This window comes from Choloepus didactylus, chromosome 9, assembly GCF_015220235.1.
Source record: "Choloepus didactylus isolate mChoDid1 chromosome 9, mChoDid1.pri, whole genome shotgun sequence".
In the NCBI taxonomy this organism is placed as follows: domain Eukaryota; kingdom Metazoa; phylum Chordata; class Mammalia; order Pilosa; family Megalonychidae; genus Choloepus; species Choloepus didactylus.
Genome location: NC_051315.1, coordinates 70984064 through 71002327, shown reverse-complemented (window position 1 = coordinate 71002327; position 18264 = coordinate 70984064). Strand labels below are relative to the sequence as shown.

General features: G+C 34.4%; 1 protein-coding gene across 3 annotated transcripts in view; it reads right to left on the bottom strand.

The window, feature by feature from the left end:
- Positions 1 to 1324: 1324 nt before the first annotated feature.
- Positions 1325 to 18264, bottom strand: part of UBE2E3 (ubiquitin conjugating enzyme E2 E3) — a 111437-nt gene continuing 94497 nt past the window's right edge. For all 3 annotated transcript variants that reach the window (XM_037849090.1, XM_037849089.1, XM_037849091.1), the window contains exons 4-6: positions 6099 to 6231; positions 3563 to 3710; positions 1325 to 1962 (exon numbers count right to left, since the gene is read on the bottom strand). In XM_037849090.1, coding sequence (XP_037705018.1) covers positions 1865 to 1962; positions 3563 to 3710; positions 6099 to 6231 — 379 coding nt within the window. In that variant the 3' untranslated portion in view covers positions 1325 to 1864. The remainder of the gene's footprint in view (positions 1963 to 3562; positions 3711 to 6098; positions 6232 to 18264) is intronic.

Below are 18264 nucleotides of genomic sequence, written 5' to 3'. Positions count from 1 at the left end.
TTAGCAATAAGAAAGAGATTTATTCCCCTAGGACATCAAATAAATAAGCTTGGAAATGGGGAAAAACTACTTTTTACAGCTCAAACACAGCTCCTAGAAATCTCAGAACTTACAAAAAAGGTCTCCATCTTCATTCACATTGACTTGAACACCATCATAGATTATTAGCTATTGCTTAAATAATTAGTCAAGGCTCAGAGGTTTTCACAAGCTCTTCAAAATAGCATCTTTTTGTTTAGTGTTTCATTGTAATAGGGAGAGATGTTTTTTGGAGTTTAAATGAAAACTAGGTATATGAGTATAATTTTAATTTTACCCTGATTTGACATCTCCATTGACAAAACTCAAGTAGGGGCCTCTCAATGGCAGAATGTACAACTACTTATGTTTTACTTTATTATCTAGAAGCAATGTATTTTTATGCCAATAATTCCATTCTGTAAATTTTAAGATGGTATTTTTCCACTTCCATATTTAAAACTAAAGAGAATACCTGCCCATATTCCATAACCTTGGCTATACAACCAAAGAATACCCCAAAAATTATCCTACTCATAGAAAAAATAGCACATTTTTATTGTTTACCAAGTCTGAATATTGCAAAGTAATTCTAATTCCTAAGAGAAACCTAATATTTAATAATTATATCCAGAAAAGGGGAATTTAAATAGTAAAAATTTTAAAATTGGATATTTTTTCCATTGAGAAATAATGTCACATCTGCATACTACTCTGCTCTACCCACACAGCTCTATTCTACCTTCAGGGCAGACAAGGGTTTCTGTATTCAACTCTGCCTCTGGCTGTATCTGCTGGCCAAGTGCCACAGTAGGAATTGTAATGCACAACATAAAAATTTAAGACTGGTTTAGAAGTAAAAAAGGTACCAAAGATACACAACAGCTATCAGATCAAAGTTATTATTTGACAATATTGTCTAAAACTGTACAGAAATCATCAATTTGGAAACAAAATGTTCTGGAAGACATTACCAGAATCCTGAGTGAGCCAGGATTTCATGTTCTTTTTAGCTCAAATTCCTACCATTTGATAATGCAGAAGAATCATATCATCAAAGTTTATATGTTTTTGAGACCAATGGTTTAAAATTCAGTTTTGCATATTTAAGCTTATTACATTCTCTCATTAAGACTAAAGGAAAAAAACTCTACATATTTAATAAAATTTTAAATGTTTTCAATTTAATAATTCATTTATACTAGTCCTTTGTAGTCATTCTGCATCTCCACATTTTTATTTCATCAACAATCATCTCAAGACACACCTTCTAATAAGACTGACTTAAAATATTACGACAGGAAACTACGCCTTCAGGAGCATGTTTATTGTGTTTGAGATGATACATCAGGTGCTCTCTGAGCTACAAAGGGTAAAAGGAAATCCTCTCATTACAAACTGACAAAGGCAAAGGTAAAACATTTTTCACAACAGCATGTACCACATACTCAGAAGTAGATCTGGGTTTAATACAAATGACATAATTCCTAGTCATCTACAGCTACTTTTATAACTTCATACAGATAATGAATTAGGCTAAAATGCACTATAATATTTGGTAGACTTCAGGACCAGTATCCTTAGTACATCACAAAATACATTTTGATATCCCAAAGAAGCAAGACTTGCAAGTAGGCGTTTTAAACGTAACTAATCTACAGCTACAAAGTTCTACTCTTGATAACATTTACCTTTTTGGGGAGTCTCCCAGTCTCCAAAGGATAAAAGCAGAGAGTAGAATCAGTATAACATATACACAGAAGTCCGTATTGTAAAGGCTATAAAGATTTGCAGCACAGTGAGAAGATGCCTTCTGCTCCTCCACACTGTGTAGAAATTATGTGAATTATGTTGCGTATCTCTTGGTCCACTGTCTGGCTATCCTGTCATGTTCTGCTCTGTTGGTCAAATACTGAGTGGCTATGCTTCCAACCAGAGGATCCGCTGTAAAAGTAGAAAGAAGTTTAAAAGATAAGATGTTATGTGGTATCATAAAGTATGATTTTTATTATTCTATTAAACTGAAATGCTTATTTTTACAGTACCACGACACTACATAATGACTAGATTTTTAAGAGAAAGGTTTAAACATTTGTATATTTAATATTCAAATTAGAAAAATTTCACTTAAAAAGCAAATGTTCAGTTAACAGATGTGATTTTTAAAAAAGATGTATGCCTTTAATGTACAAAATACTAATTTTTACACATGGGATTTTATTCAACAATGAAAGCGTGTTAGGTGATATCTCTGCTTTCCTATGGAAATTAAAAAATGCAATTTTTAAATACAACTTAGATCTTAGAATACAGTTATTCAAAATGAAATGTTTCCTTCGTTCTGTGCAGTAATTTGACTAATTACTCCCCATATCTCCATATGAAAACTTACTTGCCATTGTTTTAAATAAAATTCTGAACTACAAATTTGAATTTAAGATGTAAACTTTTATTCTGAATTGCTTTTGCAAAAGGTAAAATATGTACACATGGTACAATACTTAAAGTGTGATACGTGACTCCAGCTATTCAGAAGTTTCTCCCTGACAAACCATCATTAGATGTTCATAACACTTCTTTCCAGAGATATTGTATACATTTACAAGAATTTATAAATTATTGTCCCCCCCCAAAATACATACATGCACACGTATTTTTTTCAGTACTTACTTTTTTATTTAATACATCTTAGAGATCTTTCCCTATCAGTTCATAAATAAATACCTCATTCTTTTTAATAGCAACATCCTTTACTGATGTATACTCAGGCTGCTTTCAATCTTTTGCTTTAACAGATGACGCCATGATGACTACCTTTATCCCTCCCTATCAATGGCCTATGTGTAACTGCTGAGCCTGAGATAATAGTCATAGCCTTTTGTGATTTATCAAATTTTTAGGAAAAGTAAGCCATATTATTTTAAAATGACCATTCAGTAATACTGATAACATATGCGAAATCCCTGGCCTGACAATCACTCATCAAGTCAGTTACCCATGTTAAAGTTCATATGTGGCAAATATGCATTTCTTTAAAAATTTATAAATTCTATACTAATGACTTTATCTCTGAGTTCCTCTACTCATAATTTAATCCAACTCTCTCATAAACAATCATTTTTATGTCCACTAATACTACCTCTAACAGAACTAACTATAATTAATTGAAAAAGTAGAGATCAAGAAGCCCCTTCATTACTCAGTGGTTGCTTTAAAGCACATGTCAGCATAGAAGGAATGAGAAAAGGCAGCATAGATGTTAGACACATTTATTTTTTAATACTGTCAGAAGTGGTATGTATAGCAACATAATTTAGATTACGGAGACTCCATCAATGACAGGGAAGAAATAATTGTCGAGTGGCATGCCAATAACATATTGAATTACTGAGAAACTTTGGGCTTATTCTAACTGAAATCACATTGATAATTTACTTGCAAAACCTCTTATGCTAATCTCTCTACCAACAGCATTTACTTCTCTACATTTAAATTAACAAGAAAATGCACTGGTTTTTTTTTAGCATCATTTATATGTGCTTACCAGGGTTGCAGTCTGTCAAGAGGGAACAAATAGACAGCAAAACCTTTGAGATAGTCAAAGCGGGACTCCAGTTGTCTTTAAGAATGTCCAGACAGATGACTCCCTGACTGTTGATGTTGCAGTGATAGATTCTGGTGCGAAAAGTAACCTACGGGCAGTCATATTAAAAACAGAAAGAAAATACACACTTTATTACCAACTCTTACCAGAGGAAATGAAGGGTAACATATCAGAGCTGATACTAGATAGCAAATAAGGGAACTAAAGAGCTAATTCTAAAATAATAACAAAAATAAATGGCTTTATTGATATTAAACCAAAGTCAGTAATTGACTTGATTAGTTTAACCTAAAGGAATATTATCTATGTATGCATGTACACAGGTATACACACACACTACACATACACACTCCTGAGTTTTAAAGAGAGAAAGTGAGGGAGAACAGAAATGTTCTGGGGTCAAAGGTAAAAGGAACTGATAAAGCTGTTTTTTTTTTTTTTCTTAGCATGAAATGAAAGTTATATTAGTTTCTTAGTAGAACATACCAGTACCAACTTAGCTATTTCTTATCTTTGTTCATAAGAACAAATACTGGTAAGTTTCAAAACCACAAGCACCAAGTGGATGGTTAATTTGTGACTTGGACTTGCAGAGACAAAAAGACAGTTCCTGATCTCTTGGAATTAGCCGTGTACGGTGATCTCCGAAGTAGGATGCATACTTTAAAAAAAAAAAGAGAGAGACCACTGGCTTAGTGGTGGTGATGGAAGGGTGGGGAGAGAAGAGAGTATGGGCCTCTATAACTGCTCTGTTCAACATGATAAAAACACTAGCCGCATGTGAATATTGAGCTCTTAAAATGAGGCTAGTCAAATTGAGATGGATTAAAGTACAAAATACATAGACTTAGTACCAAAAATAGAATGTAAAAATCTCATTAATGGTACTGTACAAGATATTTAAGCAAGAGAAATAAAATTTTAGAAAATTAAAATATCAAGATTTCAGCAAAAAACTTAACATGCTAAATAAACCATTACCAAAATGATCATGATAAATCATATACAGGAACCGTATTTTGAAACCCTTATGTTTTAGTCAATTTCCATTTGCCAATGAAAGGTGCTAAGAAAAACATAAGGATCTCTTCCATTAATAATTTTTCCCCTCATATACAGAATTTTGCATAAAATAAATTTTTGCTTAACTTTTTAACACGTTAAAACCAATTTTCAATATGAAAAACTAGGCATGTAGAAATAAATACCACTATTTATATATACAATTGTGAGCTACTTTACCAAGGTTTGATTTATTGTTTGTATTACAGGAAACAACTGCTGAATGCAGTTCAGCAGTTAGTGATATAACAGTATTTAGCATGTATCATTTTGAATGTGAATACAATTAGTGATGTTATTAACATGAGGGTTTGTGTCATTTCACTGATTCAGCAAGACAGATTCTGTGGACCTAGGTGCATTCAAAGAATAATCATTGAAAGATCTTGGATTCTGATGAGACCACACAGAAAAGTACTCAGAAAAACTGATAATACTAGTAGAGAGCAAATGCCTCCAGGTGTAGTGGAGCTGTGTATCTGCAATTTGAGGTAAATACCACTAGCTGGAACCACGTTAGATAATGCTCTTCTGCAAAATGATCTCTAAGCAGGATTAAATAACCTGTCTCTTTAAAATAAATAAACCCTTTATTTTTATACACACACACACACACACAAATAGACATTAAGTCACTACATTACTTTTAAATAGTATCAGTAACATATGTAACCATATTGAAAAGAAAAACATTTCTTCATGGTTAAGTGCTTAGACTGTTAATTTTTCCGTGGCATGTTGGAAGTCTCTGTAACAAGAACATAATTATGCTTAAGCTTAAGTCTGGTGGTTTTCAGCTGGTTGGCTTGACCATTTTAGAATGAAAAGTCAGGGGGAAGAAGCTATTCAAACAATTGCTATGTTTAAGCTTTGCAAAATAATTGTCAGTTACCAAATGCACAATTCAATTGTTTGTTTTCCTTCTAATTCATACTTTGGATGAACTCTCAGAAAACTAGGAGGCCAAGGTTGCTCAGGAACCTCAGCTCCCATTACTACACCATACCCACAGAGGATACAAAATAGTGTACTAAATATTAGTTCCCCTCTTCTTTGCTATGGGTTTTCTAGTCCTCTGCTTATCTATAAACATAAGCCCCAAAATTCTTATTAATCAACTGCTGTTTCTGGATACTGTCAAATAAGCTGTTCATAAGACAGTTTCCCTCATTTTAATGATAAATCCACAATTACTTTGCTTTACTGACACACAAAGTGGTACGGTCTTATTTACAATTAACTCTCTGACTACAAAGTTATTTTAAATGTTAAGTTATTTTAAGTTTAAAATTTAAGTTTTTAAATTGTTGGTCGACAGTTTCTGTATCAATCCACAAAAAACATAATGAAATAAAAATGATAAACTGAATTTGGAGAAGGCTAAAAACTAAAGAATGCACTTCTACGACCTTACCTTTGGTGGCTTAAACGGATAATCTGATGAAAATGTGATATCCAGAAAAAACACACCACCTTCATATACAGAACCTGGTGGACCAAGTATAGTTGATCTCCATTCATAAATGTTATCTCCTTTAGGCCCAGCACTATTTAAAAGAAATAAAAATCAGTGTGTATATACAATGTATGCTAACATCTTAAAACCACTTAAATATTAAAGGTAGATTAGCAGCTCAGAGCAGTAAGAGATAAGTAAAAGAGAAATAAGCCCCAATGTGTGCATGCATTCATGTATGAACTTATTCGGAAATATACCAAGCTTACAGAAAATGGCAAGAATGGTACAAAGAACACCTGTATACCCTTTTTATCCATAATCTCCTTCTATTAGCATTTTGCTCCATTAGCTTTATTATTTCTGTTGCTTTCTCCCCATACACCCAACACACACACACATACATGCGTGAACATACATACTATTTCTGAACCATCTGAGAGTAAGTTGCATATATCATGGCCCTTTTGCTTAAAATATTTCAGCAAGCATTTCCTAAAATTAACTTCCTACATTACCACAGTACAGTTATCATGTTCAGTAAATATAACATCAATACTTTAAACTACAACTTCATTACAATTGTGTCAACTGATCCAATAATGCCCTTTATAACATTTAATTTTCTTCTAGATAAAAGATAGTCTTTGGATCATGTATGCCCTGTGTCTTTAGTCTCCTTTAATAGGGAGCAGTTCTTCAGTCTTTCTTTGACTTTTATAAAACTGGCGTATTTGAAGAATACAATCTCTCTCACTCTCTCTTCTTTAACAGACTACTCATCATTTTAGGTTTGCCTGGATGTTTCTCATGATTAGATTCAGGTAACGCATTCATGGCTGGAATAATACCTAAGTGATGGTGTCCTCAGGGTATCACATACAGATGGCTCATGGTATGCACGTGACTCTCAGTGGTGATATTAATTGTGATCAACTAGACCAGGTGCTGTGCGATTTCTCCAGTGCTTAGAAATTTCCCTGCAATTACTAAAGGCTACCTGTGGGCAGACATTTTAAGACCATGCAAATATCCTGCTCCTCATCAAAATTTCTCCCCTAAATTTAACATCCATTTGTGATACTTGACTAATGGTGGCAAAATCATGATTTTCCAACTCCAGCACTTCCTCCACATTTACCAGCTGACACTCGAAGCTTCTCTTCTTCTGCACGTATTTTATGTGTGTGTGTGTGTGTACGAGTATACATATTTGTGCATATTTATTGGTATCGTCTCACGGATTCCTATTTTTTTCCCAATGATTCATTAATGCTTTTAATTATTTTGATGTCAAATTATTGCAGATTTGGCCCATAGGAGCCCCTAGATTCTTGTGAAATGCCACCATTATTTTTTTGAGCACTTCCTTACTTTCTGGCATAACAAAAATTCCAGGCTCCCATAGTCTTGGAAACAGTAATTTTTCCAAGGAGGCCTGGCTCCTTTCAGTGGGGGTAATGTTAGAAACCAAGATCTGAGTGCTAGGTAAACTAGCCCCAGTTATATTCTGATGCATTGTGCTCAACATCATTTCACTTAGAAAATACATATTAGAGAAAGTTCAAATAAAATCTAAACTCAGAACTGTTTATTGATAAGGCAACTCTAATATTCTTTAAACTGTGTAAATATACATTAGAGATGTCCATTTTTTCTCTAACCTTTAAATTACAAATTATCTTGAATTTCTGAACATGCGTATATATATAAGCTTTTCCTCTTTTAAAGTGACCCTCAGTTAAGAAATGACCTACATGTCTGAAAAAGTGCAAAAAGACATTTTGGGCCAAGTTAAAATAAGTTTAATACATTTTATTAATTCTATATAATATAAAATGTGAACTGTAAAGCTTCAAATACTAATACTATCAATTATCAAATGTGTGCTCCAAAAAATAGTTCATATGGGAAAGGTGCAGGAAAACTCGACGGTATGATAAAAATGCTGGATGATTCAAAAATCTATCTTTAAGGCAGATATATAGGCACAACGAAATCTTACTATAAGACCTACACAGGAAAAATATATTTTAAAGTAAACACCATTTTATCATTTCTAAGTATACACAGCATCAACAAGTAAACACAACAGTGAGGGCTCATTGTTCTGTCATCATTTGAGAACCCAGAATACTCCCTAGGTGAATTTTCATTGTAACTAAAAACATAGAAAATTAAGTATTAAGTTGGCAAAAAAAGTTTAACCTGATTCAAGGTATTTCTTTTCTAAATTAATTTTTCAAGGTAAAAATTCTAAAATTAAATTTACTACCACAGACTTTTATAGTATAACTGTTATACTAGAACAGTTTCAAACTATACATGTTACACACTAGTAAGAATAATGTTATTATTATAAAGACATTTTTACTATATGTAACAATGTTATTATATGTAACATTATATAACATGACAATGTTATTATAATAATGACAGTTTCTAAGCTGTCATTAAGGTTTACTTAGTCCTTCCTATTTATCAGGGACTGTTCTAAGCACTGAAGTACATAACATCTAATTATCCTAACAAACCTAGGAAATGGGTACTATTATTAGATTCCTATCATTAGATGAGGAAACTAGGGCACAGAGAGTTAAGTAACTTTCTGAATTCCCACAGATAAAAAAATAGCACAGAATCTGAACAACATATGTGAACAAATTATAATTTTACTCAATGATTTGCTGCTTTTTCTCTTATAATTTTAGTGCTGCTACTTCTAATCTGCAGTCAAATTTTACAAATACTTATCTGTAAAATAACATGTCTTATTTGTCCAAAGATACCAGACTGCCTCAGAGGTAATTTTTGGTTCTTAGCAGAAGTATACTATACTTTAGATGGTTGGTAAGTTGGGGATTAATGTATTTTAGTGAACCACAGAATTTTACACTGGAAAAGGCCTGGTTGAGGATAAAGGACTCAACACTTGAAGAAACTGAGGCACACAATAAGTACATGATCCATCTTAAATCACGATTACTGCCAGTTGGTGGACAAGCCAGGATCCACATTAAATTCTTGATTCATAGCTTTGCTTTCTTCACATTTACATGCTATTTGCCACAGGTCTTACAAAGGTTAAGTTTAACTATTTCAGGAGGATATGAAATGGGACTTTTCCTGTTGTCTTAAGAGTAAGGAGAGTAGGGCTACAGTTTATGGCAGTGTCATTCCTATATTACACCAAGCGCACATGGCCTAAGGTGGGTAAGGGCTAAAATTCAGCCCTTGTGTTAGAGGAATGGCCCCTTTTCATTCTCAAAAAAGTGGCATTTGCTAGTAAAGCCATGATAGGGTTTGTGTTTGTGTTGGGCAGGGGAGGGATGCAGGACTGAATCCACCCAGAGGACTTTTTCTAATGCAGGCAAAGCACTTTACAAGCTTCTAGATGATCTATCCCTGAGGCATTCCCATTCACACCTTTAGGCTAGTTCTCATTCCCTCAGGGCTCCACTAGGATAACAGCCTAGCAATTCTCCCCCTCTGTCTTGAATCATCCATTTTACCCTCTCTGGCAGATCATTCCTACAAGATAACAACAATGCCATTTCTCTAATCTTTATTTAAAAACAAACAAACAAACAAACAAACAAAACCAAACTTCTCTGTCTACCCCTTTCAGCATCCATGTCAATTGCCTCTTTTCTTTATAGCAAACTTCCTTGAAAGTGTTATTCATACCTGGTGCCTCTAATCTCTCCTGTTTCTTTGTGAACCCATTCCAAATAGCCTTATACTCACCACCACTCCATCAAAACAGCTCTTATTCAAGGTCACCAATAACCTTATTACTAGATCCAATGATCACTTCTCAATCCTTATCTTATTTGGTACAGCAACATTTGATAATGGATTCCTTCCTCCTTGAAACACTTTCTTTGCTTGTTACCAGAATTCCGTTTTCCTGGCTTTCCTTCTAATTTTCTGGCCCCTCCTTCTCAATCTTTATGGCACAAGTACGCTCTTAATTTCCAAATCTGTATCTCTGTCCTAGATTTCCATCCTGAATTTCAGAACTATAAATCTAAATGCTCAGTGAAAAGTCTTTATTTTGAAATCTAATTATGTATGTCAAATTCCACTTTTTTAATTGAGTTCCTGATATTCCAACTAATCCTACAGTCTCCTTGTTTCAGCTAATGGCCACTCTATTCTTCTAGTTCCTCAGGGGAAAAGCCTACACCTCATCCTTGATAACCATCTTTCCATTCCACATCTAGTATATATCAGCAAATTCTATTGGTTTTCTCTCAAAACATATCCACAACTCTACTAATTAAAGATGGTCAAACAAATCTTCTAACTCAAATCAACAAGTTGAAAGAAAATGTGGCAAAAGAAATGAAGGCTATAAAGATGACACAGGATGTCCATGTATAAGAACTCAAAAGCTTGAGAAAACAAATGACAGAACTTATGGGAACAAAAGGCACAATACAAGAGATGAAAAAGACAATAGAGACATACAACAGCAGATCTGAAGAGGAAGAAGAAAAGATTAGTGAACTAGAGGACCCAATATCTGAAATCCTACACACAAAAGAATGGATAGGGAAAAGAATGGAAAAATATGAGCAGGGTCTCAGGGAACTGAATGACAACATGAAACGCACAAATATAGGTGTTATGGGTGTCCCAGAATGAGAAGAGAACAGAAAAGGGGCAGAAAGAATAATGGAGGAAATAACCACTGAAAATTTCCTAACTCCAGTGAAAGACAAATTACAGTTCCAAGAAGCGCAGCTTACCCCAAACAGAACAGATCCAAATATACCTACACCAAGAAACTTACTAATCAGACTCTCGAATGTTAAAGACAAAGAGAGAATTCTGGAAGCAGCAAGAGAAACATGGAGACATGAAGGCAGTGGTATGATATATTTAAGATGCTGAAAGAGAAAATTTGCTAACCAAGAATTCTATATCCAGCAAAACTGTTCTTAAAAAATAAGAGGGAACTGAAAATAATTACAGATAAACAGACACTGAGAGAGTTTGTGAACAAGAAACCTGCTCGAGAAATACTAAAGGAAGCATAACAGGCAGATATAAAAAGACAGGGGAAAGAGTTTTGGAGAAGAATGTAGAAATAAAGATTAGCATAGGGTAATTAAAAGGATAAAAAAGAAAGAAAGAAAAAGAGATATGACATGTAAAATCCAAAAAGAAAAACTGTTGAAGAAAGTACTGCCTTTACAATAATCACATTCAACATTAATGAATTAAACTCCCCAATGAAAAGACATAGATGGGCAGAATGGATTAAAAAAATAGATCTATCTATATGCTGTCTACAAGAAACTTACTTAAGAACCAAGGACAAAAAACAGGTTGAAAGTGAAAGGTTGGAAAAAGATAGTTCATGCAAACAACAACCAGAAAAGAGTGGGTGTATCTATACTAATATCAGACAAATTAGACATCAAATGTGAAGAGACAAAGAAGGACAATATGCATTAATAAAAGGGACAATCCATAAAGAAGATATAACCATCATATATATCTACGCACCAACCAAAGTGCCCCAAAATACATGAGGCAAACACTGACAACACTGAAGGGAGAAATAGACACTTCTACAATAATAGCTGGAGACTTCAATGCATCACTCTCTTCAATGGATAGACCATCTAGACAGAAGATCAATAAAGAAACAGATTTTGAACAATATGAAAAATGAACTACACTTAACAGACATTTACAGGACACTACACCTAACAACAAAAGGATATACATTTTTCTTAAGTGCTCACAGATCATTCTCCAGGATAAAACACAAGTTGGGTCACAAAGCAGGTCTCAATAAATTTAAAAAGATTGAAATTATACAAAATTGGAAATCATCACAGGCGGAAGGCTGGAAAATTCACAAATGTATGGAGGCTAAACAACTTATTAAACAACTACTGGGTCAAGGAAGAAATTACAAGATAAATCAGTAAATATCTTGAGGAAAATGAGAACAAGATATCAAAACTCATGGTATGCAGCAAAGGCAGTGCTGAGAGGGAATTTATCGCCCTGAACTCCTATTAAGAAAGAGTAAAAATCGAGGACTTAACTGCTCCCCTGGAGGAACCACAGAAAGAACAGCAAACTAACCCAAAAGCAAAGAGAAGGAAAGAAATCACAAAATAAGAACAGAAATAAATGAAATTGAGAACATGAAAACAATAGAGTGAACAAAACTAGAGGCTGGTTCTTTGAGAAAAATCAATAAAACCCATGGACCCTTAGCTAGGCTGACAAAGAAAAAAAGTGAGGATGCAAATAAATAAAATCAGAAACGGGAGGGGGACAAAATTATTGACCCTGCAGAAATAAATGAGATAATGAGAAAATAACTATGAACAACTATATGTTAACAAACTAAAAAACTTAGACAAAATGGACAACTTCCTAGAAAAGCTTGAAGAGCCAATAGTGACAGAAGAAATAAAAGACCTCAACAAACCAATTACAAGCAAAGAGACTGAATGAGTATCAAAAAACTCCCCCCAAAAGAAACGTCAAGTACCAGATGGCTTCGTATGTAAATTTTACAAAACATTCAAGAAAGAATTAGTACAAATCCTGCTCAAATTCTTCAAAAAAATTGAAGAGGAGGAAAAGCTACCCAGCTCATTTAATGAAGCCAACTTCACCCTAATACCAAATCCAGACAAAGATACTATAAGGAAAGAAAATTACAGACCAATCTCTTTAATGAATATAGATGCAAAAATCCTCAAAAAAAAAAAAAAAAAAAAAACAAACTTGTAAATAGAAACCAACAACACATTAAAAGAATTATACAACATGACCAAGTGGGTTTTATTCCAGGTATGCAAAGGTGGTTCAACACAAGAAAATCAATTAATGTAATAAGCCACATCAATATATTAAATAGGAAAAACCACATGATCATCTTATTGATGCAGAAAAGACATCTGATGAAATTCAGCATCCTTTCTTGATTAAAACACTTCAAAGGACAGGAAAAGAAGGAAACTTCCTCAAAATGATAAAACGAATATATGAAAAACCCACAGCTAACATTCAGATAAACAGACACTGAGAGAGTTCATGAACAAGAGACCTGCTCGAGAAATAATAAAGGGAGCATAACAGGCAGACATAAAAAGACGGAGGAAAGAGTTTTGGAGAAGAAGGTAGAAATAAAGATTAGCATAGGGTAATGAAAAGGATAAAAAGAAAGAAAGAAAAAAAGATATGACATATAAAATCCAAAAGCAAAAACTTGTGAAGAAAGTACTGCCTTTACTATAATAAATGGGGAAAGACTGAAAGCTTTCTGGCTAAGATCAGGAACAAGAAAAGGATGCCCACTGTCACCACTGTTATTCAACATTGTGCTGGAAGTTGTAGCTGGAGCAATTAGGATGGACAGATAGATAGATTAGACTGATAGATGTATGGAAAGAAAGAAGGAAGGAAGGAAGGAAAGAAAGAAAAGGCATCCAAATTGGAAAGAAATAAGTAAAACTTTCACTGTTTGCAGATGACATGATCTTATATTACAGAAAATCCCAGCAAAATCTACAATAAAGCTATTAGAGCTAATAAATGAGTACATCAACGTGTGAGGATACAAGATCAATGTTAAAAAATCAGCAGTGTTTCTATACATTAGTAAGGAGCAATCTGAGGAGAAAAATCAAGGAAAAAAAATACATTTACAATAGCAACTAAAATAATCAAATATTTAGGAATAAATTTAACCAAGGACATAAAAGACCCATACACAGAAAACTACAAAAAAAAATTGCTAAAAGAAATCAAGGAAGACCTACATAAATGGAAGGACATACTGGGTTCATAGAATGGAAGACTAAACATAGTTGAGATGTCAATTCTATCCAAACTGATTTATAGATTTAATGCAATACCAATTAAAATCCCAACAACTTACTTCGCAGAAATAGAAAAACCAATAATCAAATTTAGTTGGCAGGGCAGGGTGCCTTGAATAGCTAAAAATATCTTAAGAAAGAAAAATGAAGTGGGAAGTCTCACACTATCTGACCTTAAAGCATATTACAAATCTATAGTGTTCAAAATAGCATGGTACTGGCATAAAGGTAGGTATACTGACCAACAGATTCTAACTTAGTGTTCAGAAACAGACCCTCTCATCTATGGGCAATTGATCTTTGATAAGGTGTTCAAGTCCACTCAACTGGGACAGAGCAGCCACTTCAACAAATGATGCTTGGAGAAATGGGTATTCATATCCAGAAGAATGAAAGAGGATCCCTAGCTCACACCTTATACAAATATTAACTCAAAATAGATCAAAGATCTAAACATCAGAGTTAAGACAAAGCTTTTAGAAGAAAATACAGGGAAAGATCTTAAAGATCTTGTGATAGGAGGTGGTTTCCTAGACCTTACACCCAAAGTGCAAGCAATGAAAGAAGAAATGGGTCTCCTCAAAATTGAAAACTTTTGCACATCAAAGGACTTTGTCAGAAAAGTCAAAAGGCAGCCTAAGCAATGAGAGTTAGTATTTGGAAACTACGTATCAGATAAAGGTTTAAGATCTAGAATACATAAAGAGATCCTGCAACTCAACAACAAAAAGACAACCCAATTTAAAAACAGGCAAAAGGCATGGACAGACAATTCCCCAAAGAGTAAATACAAATGGCTCAAAAACATATGAAAAGATGCTCAACTTTACTAGCTATTAGGGAAATGCAAATCAAAACCACAGTGAGATACCATATCATACCTACTAGAATAGCCATTATCAAAAAAACAGAAAACTACAAGGGTTGGAGAGGACGTGGAGAAAGAGGTACACCTGTTCACTGTTGGTGGGAATGTAGAATGGTGCAACCCCTCTGGAAGGCAGTTTGGCAGTTCCTCAGGAAGCTAAGTATAGAATTGCCATATGATCCAGCAATCCTATTACTAGGTATATACTTGGAGGAATTGAAGGTTAGGACACAAACAGACATTTGTATACCAATGTTTAAAACGGCATTATTCACGTTTGCCAAGAGATGGAAACAGTCCCAAAGTCCATCAATGGACTAGTGGATACACAAACTGTGATATACACATACAATGGAATATCACACAGCTGTAAGACTGAATAAAGTCATGAAACGTGCAACAATGTGGATGAACCTTGAGGACATTTTGTTGAGCAAAATTAGCCAGAAACAAAATGACAAATATATGGGAAAGTTACATGGGAAAAAAATACAATCAATGCAATCTAGGGTTTATATTTAACAGTAACATTGTAATATTCTCCCATTAATTGTAACAAAGGCAATATACCAAAGCTAAATGTAAAAAGGGGGTGTGGGATTCTTGTTGTTGTTTCTTCTTTTTTTTTTTTTTTTTTTTTTGCCCTCTTCTTTCTTTGCAGGAGAAATGGAAATGTTCTTATACAGATTGTGGTGGTGAAAGCTAAGTATGTGAATACACCAGGAGCTACTGATTGTTCACTTAGGATGGACTGTATGGTATTCAAATAAAACTGTTTAATAAATAAACAGAAACATACAAATGTTGGAAAAGATATGGAGAGAAAGATATATCTATTCACTGCTGTTATGGAAGCAGAATGGTCTGGGCTCCCTGGAGGGCAGTATGGTGGTTCCACAGAAGGCTAAGTATAGGGATACCATATGATCCTGCAACCCCTTTTCTTGGTATATACTTGGAAGAACTGAAAGCAGGGACACAGAATAAGTATTTGCACCCTGGTTTTCATGGCAGCAGTATTCACGATTTGCAATGAATGGAAGTGGCCCAAGTGTACATCAACAGGTGAACAGAAGGGCAAATGGTGTTGTATACATACAACAGAATGATGAATGGCTGCAAGAAGGAAAGAACTTGTGAGACATGCAACTAGGTGAATGAATCTTGAGGACATTATGTTGAGTGAAATAATCCAGAAACAAAAGGACAAATACTGTAAGGCCTCACTAATATAAAGTATAATGAGCAAATGCTGAGAATTGAATTTGAGAGCGTAAATTAACGGGATAGAATGTGGGCAGAGATTGGGTGGTCAACGATGCAGGAGTACAGAATGTTCAATAAGGCTTATTGTAAAGGTCTGTAGACTGTAACCTCTTACAGCAGTCACATCTACTCCTGAGTTTTAAACTGTTATTTAAGAGATGTTTATTTGGTTCAAAATTTATATTCTCTGTAGCACATTATGTAAATTACACTGTATGGTCAGTTTATTCAAACAACATAATTACATGTAACTTAGAATAGGGAATGAGATCTTTCATTCTGTACATGTTAATATAATAGCTGATATACCCAGAGTATTTTGGTTAGAAAATAAAAAAAGTATTTGCAAAATCCCCTTGAGGAACTGAAGGAAAATGTAAACTTCCTCACCAGGGGAATTCCCGATATTTTCACTGGTGTTGGTGACTCCCAATTTGATGTTAAGCCCTTGATCTTTGAGCGTGCCCTTATGAAACTTATTCCTGCAAAGGAGAAGCTAAGCCTACTTATAATTATGCCTAGGAGTCACCCCCTGAGAATCTTTTGTTGCTTAAGTGTGGCCTCTTTCTCTCAGCCAACTCTGCAAATAAACTCTCTACCCCCACCCCCCAACCATGTGGGACATTATTTCTAGGTATGAGCCTGGCCCTGGCATGGTGGGATTGAGAATGCCTTCTTGACCAAAGAGGGAAAAGAAATGAAACAAAGTTTGAGCAGCTAAGAGACCTCAAAGAGAGTCAAGAGGTCATTCTGGAGGCTATTCTCATGTGTAATCTAGATATTCCATTTTAGTTTCTAGTGTAATAGAATAGCTACAAGGAAACACCTGAATCTGCTGAACTATAATCCAGGAGACTTGATTCTTGCTGATGACTGTATGACTATACAGCTTTTATTGTGTGACCGTGTGACTGTGAAAACCCTGTGACTGACATTCCCTTTACCCAGTGTATGGGCAGATGAGTAATAAAATAAAGACAAAAATATATAACAATAATAGAGGGGATAAGGGGTATGAGATGTTTTGGGTGTTCTTTTTATTTTTTTCCTTTATTTTGGAGTAATGAAAATGTTCTAAAATTGATTGTAATGATCAATGTACAACTATATGATGATCCTGTGAGCCAGTGATTGTATACTTTGGATGGATTATATGGTTTGTAAATATATCTCAATAAAACTGCATTAAAAACATCACGTATTTTGGAACTTGGAACACATTTTAACCACAGTAATATAAATGGTGGTTTCAATGTTGGCCCACAAAAATCTACTTAAACTATTTCCTCCATAACATTAAACGATCTACTGCATAGCTGCAATAAAAATACTAAAAAGCAAGGTTATATTTTAAATATCAAGATATCAGGCTAAACATTTTTAAACACATACTATAATCCATAGTTGGAATTTATTCACTTTGGCCGTTGCCTAATCTTTCAGACATACCTTTGTAACCAAGGAGAAGAGAAGGGCAAAAATAAGGCAATGCTAGTCCTAAAGGATAAGGATCAAAGAAAGATTATTCCTGGAGAATTAGGGTGTCAAAATAACTAAAAGATGGACTGAAAGAAGATTGTACAACAGAATTGTAGAAGTCCACCAACTGGGCTAACAGACAGGAGAAAGGTTAAGGAGAAAGGGGAAGGCAAGGTAGGAAAGTGACCAGCAAGCACGCCACAGCGTGGAGACAGAGGATTCTCCTGGCACAGCAGAAGCACAAGAGGGAGGGCAAAGAAAAGAAAGAAAGGAATCGAACCCTGACCTTAACAGTGGGCATTCTCTGTGGCAACAGTGATGAGGAACAATACGACCAATGGGCTTGGAAAGAGAGAATTCTGAGATAATCAAGGGGGAATTCCTGTAGCAGATAGTAAATGAAAGAAGAGGACTGGCCAATGTTGCTGTTGGCTTCAATGCTTGAAAATCAGGGGTCTGATGTTCTGCCTGCATGGTAACTTTCAATGCTGAAGCCACTTCCAGGTATTTTTTAAATTCAGTTTCTGAAAAGCAATTAGCATATATCCTAAATAGTTGGGTCAGTAAGAATATTTAAAAGCCACAGACTCTGTTTTAATAAATTCTTGACATCACCAAAATTCTAATTAGTATTATTTTAAAAACCAAAATT